The sequence below is a fragment of the Patella vulgata genome, chromosome 8, assembly GCF_932274485.2.
Source record: "Patella vulgata chromosome 8, xgPatVulg1.2, whole genome shotgun sequence".
Taxonomy (NCBI): domain Eukaryota; kingdom Metazoa; phylum Mollusca; class Gastropoda; family Patellidae; genus Patella; species Patella vulgata.
The window spans coordinates 32,966,006-32,972,225 of NC_065886.2; the positions used below are offsets into that span (position 1 = coordinate 32,966,006).

At 33.5% G+C, this 6,220-nt stretch overlaps 1 protein-coding gene across 3 annotated transcripts in view; it reads left to right on the top strand.

Annotated features, from left to right (window-relative positions):
• The window catches only part of LOC126829853 (polyunsaturated fatty acid 5-lipoxygenase), a 78,532-nt gene extending 73,047 nt beyond the window's left edge, over positions 1-5,485 (top strand). For 2 of the 3 annotated variants that reach the window (XM_056102775.1, XM_050560016.2), the window contains exon 15: positions 335-5,485. In XM_056102775.1, coding sequence (XP_055958750.1) covers positions 335-449 — 115 coding nt within the window. In that variant the 3' untranslated portion in view covers positions 450-5,485. The remainder of the gene's footprint in view (positions 1-334) is intronic. The other variant, XR_008788996.1, reaches the window with a different exon arrangement.
• The last annotated feature ends 735 nt before the right edge of the window (positions 5,486-6,220 follow it).

Here is a 6,220-nt window from a genome sequence, read left to right on the forward strand (position 1 = left end):
CTAGGGTTGCCTGCCTACCCTTGTGGGTTTTCTCTGGGTCCTGGTTTTCTCCATCTGCTAAAGAAATAAAAGTGTACCATATGTTAGTCCCGAAATGGCTTGGCTTGTGTTGAGTGGACATTTAAACCAAGGGTGGATCCAGATACCATGGCTATGCAGTGTGCATGGGCATTGAAGCTGCACGCTGCGAGTGACGAAGGTGCGAAGCGTGCAACAAGGGCTCCGGATGGCCTTCAAAGGAAAATTTCGAAAACTAGAAGCCCGGAAATGCCATTTCCAGTGATCTCAGATACTGCTTGATCTGTAATGTATGTTTTTTTTTTGTTTTTTACAGATTTCGTTTGGAATTACGACAAATCAGTAAAATAATCAAGGAAAGAAACGAATCCAGAAACCCACCATATATTTATCTCGATCCAGAGATCGTCCCGAATTCTATTAGCATTTAAAATGTATCATCTTCACAAACCATCAATTCATATAATCATCTTCATTAACCAGCATCATTCTAATTCATTTGTTAATTTATTAACCAACATATTTTGAGCATCTTATCGATTTTATCATAGCTTGTTAAATGTTTCATAATTTTATGTTTTATGCAGAAAAGTTTTTATAAAATTAGTCACACACTTTGGTTGAAATATGGCATTTAACCCTTTGAACACCGAGATCATGGTTTCATAGTTTTATGCAGATAAGTTTATCAAATCAGTCAAATAAATCTGGCATTTAGCCGTACACCAAGATCCTTATAAAAATAGATACTACCACTTGTATATTGGGGTGACGTGAAAATCAGACAATTTGAATTATTCCAAAGTTATTAATCTTTTTGATATGTGTCAATGTGGTTTAAATGGCTTAAAAGGGTTAATAAGCCAAAAAGTTTAAATCTTAGATTCTGCTGATAGTACAATAGGCAGAGCTTCTTAGATTAGGGTCAAAAGTAAGTGTTGAACTGTGAAAATATTTTCAATAGTCTTTAGCAAAACTAAGTACCATTCAAATGTCATTTCGGCAGAGTAAGCAAAGTTTTACTAATTTTACTTTCGTTTTTGTCTTAAACTGTCGACAGTTTATAGAAAAGTTAGTTATTTTTGTGCATTCAAAATTCTGTAGTCAACGATCACTCTCATTTTCACCCAAATCAAAAATCCTGAGTGTGTCACTGATTGATTGAAAGCATTTGATCAAATTTAACATTACTACAATCAAAGTTAAATATTTCTTTATATTGTTATAAAATTTTCAACATTTATGTGATATTTTAATACATGTTATATGTTTTATCATCATATACATATATATATATATGCTACATGGAATGTATGCGCTTATTGATTGTCTATTTGGAGCCTGTTAAATGGCTGCTTATGTTTTCAAATACAAAAATCAGTGCTAGATTTAGACTTAATGAGGTATAAAGGTCAAATCAAATTAATTTTCGTTCCTCGAAGTCCTTATAATATATAGCCTCTTGAGTCTAGGACAATTTTTTTGGGGAGGTATAAAATTTCAAACATTAAAATTTTGAACTAAACGTAGAAGTGACAAGTACTTTTTATTTTTGAATTATTTTATTTTACAAAACAAATTTAAAAAAGATGCAAAATCTTAATGTCTGTGTGTGAAGAACAAAATTTCTTGCTTTATTCATTCATCAAAATATATAATTAAGTCCACATTTTGAAAGAGTCCCCAAATCTATATTTCAGATTTGAGCTTGTTTTGTTCAAACAGGTATATATTTTTGTATTAATCAAAAAGATCAAAAACAATATTTTTTTTTTGATTTTGTTTGTTCTTTTATTTTAGAAAAATGTATTTTCTGTTTCGTTGTCTATAAGTTTATTTTATTATATCACTCCATATTCTGTGTTTGTGCTTAGTCTAATGGACTAGTGAAGACAGGATCTAATTTCCACATGTTAACTGTTCCATGAGGTTATTATGTCTTTTCATACAATCTTAATTTGCACATGCCCATTATAATACTATCAAAATCAGATGTCTTGACACTTGAATTCTTTTTTATTTTTCATCCAACAGCAAAGACATCCTAAGTGGTAATGCTTTTATTAGGGTTCAGAATCAGATTTCCATTTAAAAGGACAGTGGGCACCACCTGATGGCATATCAAATAAAGGGAAACTTTTACTTTCGTTATTATTTCATGACAGTTTTTGTAGATATACCTAGATTTTATTTTTGTTGAAGTTGTTTTGTATCCATTATAGATTATGCTGTTATTTCTATTGTAGAATATTTTTGCTTTAAAATATGTGGTTGAAAATATTGTCTTTTTGTGATATTACTGCAAAAATTATATAAAGCTTGGACTTTATTATTCATAAAAACTGAAACTAAATTACTTTAAGAATGCAAACTTTTCATTGCTTTAGAATTAAACTTCTAAAACGAAATTTTAACTCTTAGCCAATGAAAAGGGTACATTCTTAAAATGTTTTAGTTTTAGCTATTTACCAGTTTTAACTGATCCAGTGACAGTGAAATCGACTGGCTTGAGAACTGACCTGTCAGTCAAATTACAAGCCATGAAATTAGAATTTAAAGAATTTAACCTGAAAACACAATAAATACAGGTAAAAACTGAGGTAACACTAAAAAGTGTCAAATTCTATGAAATCTATATCTTGTTATTCATGGATCGTAGACAATTCACCAATCTGATTAAAACATAGATCCGTTTCATTTCTTTTTTGTATAGTTCAAAATTTTGTTTTACTTACCTTCACTACACTAGGATCTGGAAGAGTTGTTATATAACCCATGTTCTGGTTGATGTGAGGGATTAGCCAATGAAACGGTCTGTTGTGGCGAGTTCTTGGCGTGCGGTGCACGGAACTGTGGGTAAACATTCGCATCGAAGACAAAGCAATAGTTGTATTTCCAAATACCCACTTAAAAAATCAACACTGATTGGTTATGGCCCCTGACGCCACCTCCCACTACAACCAGTCAGATCTTCATGTGGTGTAGGCCATCGAAAATATAAAAAACGAAACGGCATATAGATCTATATTTTAAACAGATTGACAATTCACAATAGTTTTATGTTTTACCTAAATGAAAGAAATTTCAAAACTGTTTTCAAAATTATAAAAATAAGTATGAAATGACTGTTTTGGTATTTTTGAAAACAAGAGGTTGACTGCAAACGTTATTTTATATCTGTAATTGATTGTACTTGTGACTTGTATTGAGTTCCCTTTAAGAACAAACAAAAAAATTATTCTGGTTCTCAAACCAACCTAACTAGAAATCTGATGCAGGAGGAAGGTTCTGAGGACCAGAATATGTTTTTTATTTGGCCTTTTGTACGCTACTAACAAAACCACTAATTCTAATATTAATACATTTATAAACAAACCACAATAAATGTGCCATAGTGTTGATTATTGTTCTAATGTGTATATAATATTATCTTTATGTTTAATGTTCGAAATATTAACAAGTACAAGCGTATCATGGACCATGAAATGAACATGACGTCATTGCCGCCATCTTGAAATTATGAGGTTTTATCAAAAATTGAAGTCTTGCCAATCAATGCTCAATTGTCCAAGGAACATACATGTCCACCGCACTTAAATTGCCATAGCCTCAGACTTTTTTTTTTTAAACAGGAAGAACAACTAAAATGATGATATCCTAGGCTTGGAAATAAATGAGCTGCTTGCAACATAGTTTATTCATCGCGGTCTTGGAATAAATTTAATGAATATTAACTCAGTTCTGCCCTAAAAGGTATCACAGAGATCCACACTTATCAGGACTGTTCTAGGGTTCTTCCAACCATTTTACATGCTAATTATAAGGAGTTTGTTTTGTCACATTCTTGGAAATAAATTACTTTTAAATTCAACAAAGTTCCAAGATAGTTGTTGCTTATTTGGCTTTGTTAATGTTTGCATGGTTATTAAAGTCCTGATGCACCGTTTGCATATTTTGCTAAAATATCAAATTAAATTTTTCAAGACTTAAAGATACATTATGGGAGATTAGATAAAGATCTGGCAGTTCTCACTATAATAGTTAAAACCTAGATAATGTAAAGGGAATTTGCTGAAAATTTCAGTCAAATTGATCCACTCTGAACCAAGATTTTAGTAATTGAATTTTCGGTCTAGCCTCGATCACCATTACTAAAGTCGGTACGATAAAAAACATAGTCGCGATCATCCATTTCATTATTAATTCATGAATTAAAGTTGAGCAGCAAATCTGATCGTAATCCAGTAAGTATCGCAGGCTAGCGTTGACATCGATAGTTGATTATGGTCTGGATAAATTTATTAATGTCCAATTAATAATTTAGATAACATTTCAGGCCTAAAGAAAGACCTGCAATAGGCAGATTTAACTCTTGCATAATGTATGTTTAATCCATGTTAATATGTACTCCAATTGATTATTTAAGAAAACAAAATAAAAAAAAATAATGCTAAATAATGTCCCGGCTTGGGGAAGAACTTATTGTATAGCAAGCGGCATATAGATGGATGAAATTCCAATTCCACATATCGTCGTAAATACTGAATGGAACTGAACAATTTTTGGTCTGGCATTCTTATTAGAGATTCGTCTTTCACAATATTGTAGTTTACAAATTGTTATATAGCACTAAAATGACACATCAGGACTGAAACTATTTTTAACTTGGATGTAAATATATAGCTGAACATTATTATTTATAGATCTGCTCCATACACTCTATCTTACCTCATTGATTGACAATATTTACATTATACTGCTCTTAAAATGCAATCATATTAAATGGGGTTTAACATCCTACTTTTCTACACCAACTGGGCTAATGGAGATGGGTATATGTCATGCAGTGTCATGGTTTTTCGAATCATCCAAACGACAAGGCAATGTTCCTTGCAGGTAGGCTCTCCATCCTGTACCAATGAATAAGGATACCATGCTGGAAAATACCAATGAACTTACTTGGCCAATAGTGGGATTGAACCATTGATCTCCTGGTTAGCGAGCCAACACCGAACTCATTGACTCACTGTTGGTTCCTACTGCTTTTGATTTGGAAGGAAATTGACCTATTACTATTTCAAATTATTTATTAATATTAAAAAGAGACGATAACTGAGCTTGATAAAGATCCCTTGACAGTCAGAAATCAAAATAAGAGTATGCTGTAGCACCACTGTCCGGACAAAATTCCCCCAATAGCACACTACACAAAATATCCTGTCTCACTTATCCTGGTTGGTGGAGAAAAAAAGGATGTTAAACCCCGTTTCATTTCATGTGATTAAACTGATGTAGACATAAAGCCAACTGAAACTGAGTGTTTGTTGATAAAGCTGGAATAAAAATGACCTTTCACAATTTATGTGTTCAAACCGTTCTAATATTTATTTGTTCATGTCATTAAGATAAATTTCTTGCTTTATTTAGCCTGTGATTTATTTTAAAATAAAGAATATATCTACATGTTTCTATTGTCTTCGTGTTGAGTTTCTGTGAAAGGTTTGGTGTCGTAACTTTTAGTTGCGGAGCGGGGGGAGGGGGCATTAACATATGCACTTATAAGGTCTGCCATTGTGGCGTGGTTTTGATACCACAGGGGTCCTACAGTTTCCTCCCACTGCTAAAGACCCCTATGTGAAAAGTTGGGTTAAATGTCAAGTCACCACAAACTAGGTCATTTTGAGACTAACATGTGGTTTGGTCCAGGTGTTGACCGAGAAAGATCTTCAGGATTTTCCGGTGTGGTTTCCCCTTATCAGTGTTGCAGGTCAGTGGGCCTGACAAGAACAGCTGTCTAGTCGTTCGGATAGTACAGAAAACCAAGGTCCTGTGTACACATTCGCATGCACATAAAAGATCCCTTGGCAGTTTAAATTCGATATAAGAGTAGGCCGTAGCGCCACTGTCCAAGCAAAATTACCCTCATAGCACACTGTATGACGTATGCCCGTCTTCATTGGCCCAGTCGGAGCAGAAAAGTAGGATGTTAAACCACATTCTATTTCAATTCCATAATTCATTTGCATCTAGGGATATGTAGCAGTGGGAAGATACATTTCAATTACTATTTCTTCTAACCATATAGTATCTACAATGAACCTGCAAATCCTCTGACTGACTTACACCCCGGGCCAGATTTTTAAGGTCTGGGTGTAAGGGGCTCCAGTCCAGGATCCTCCGTCAACCACAGGCCCTATAGGCT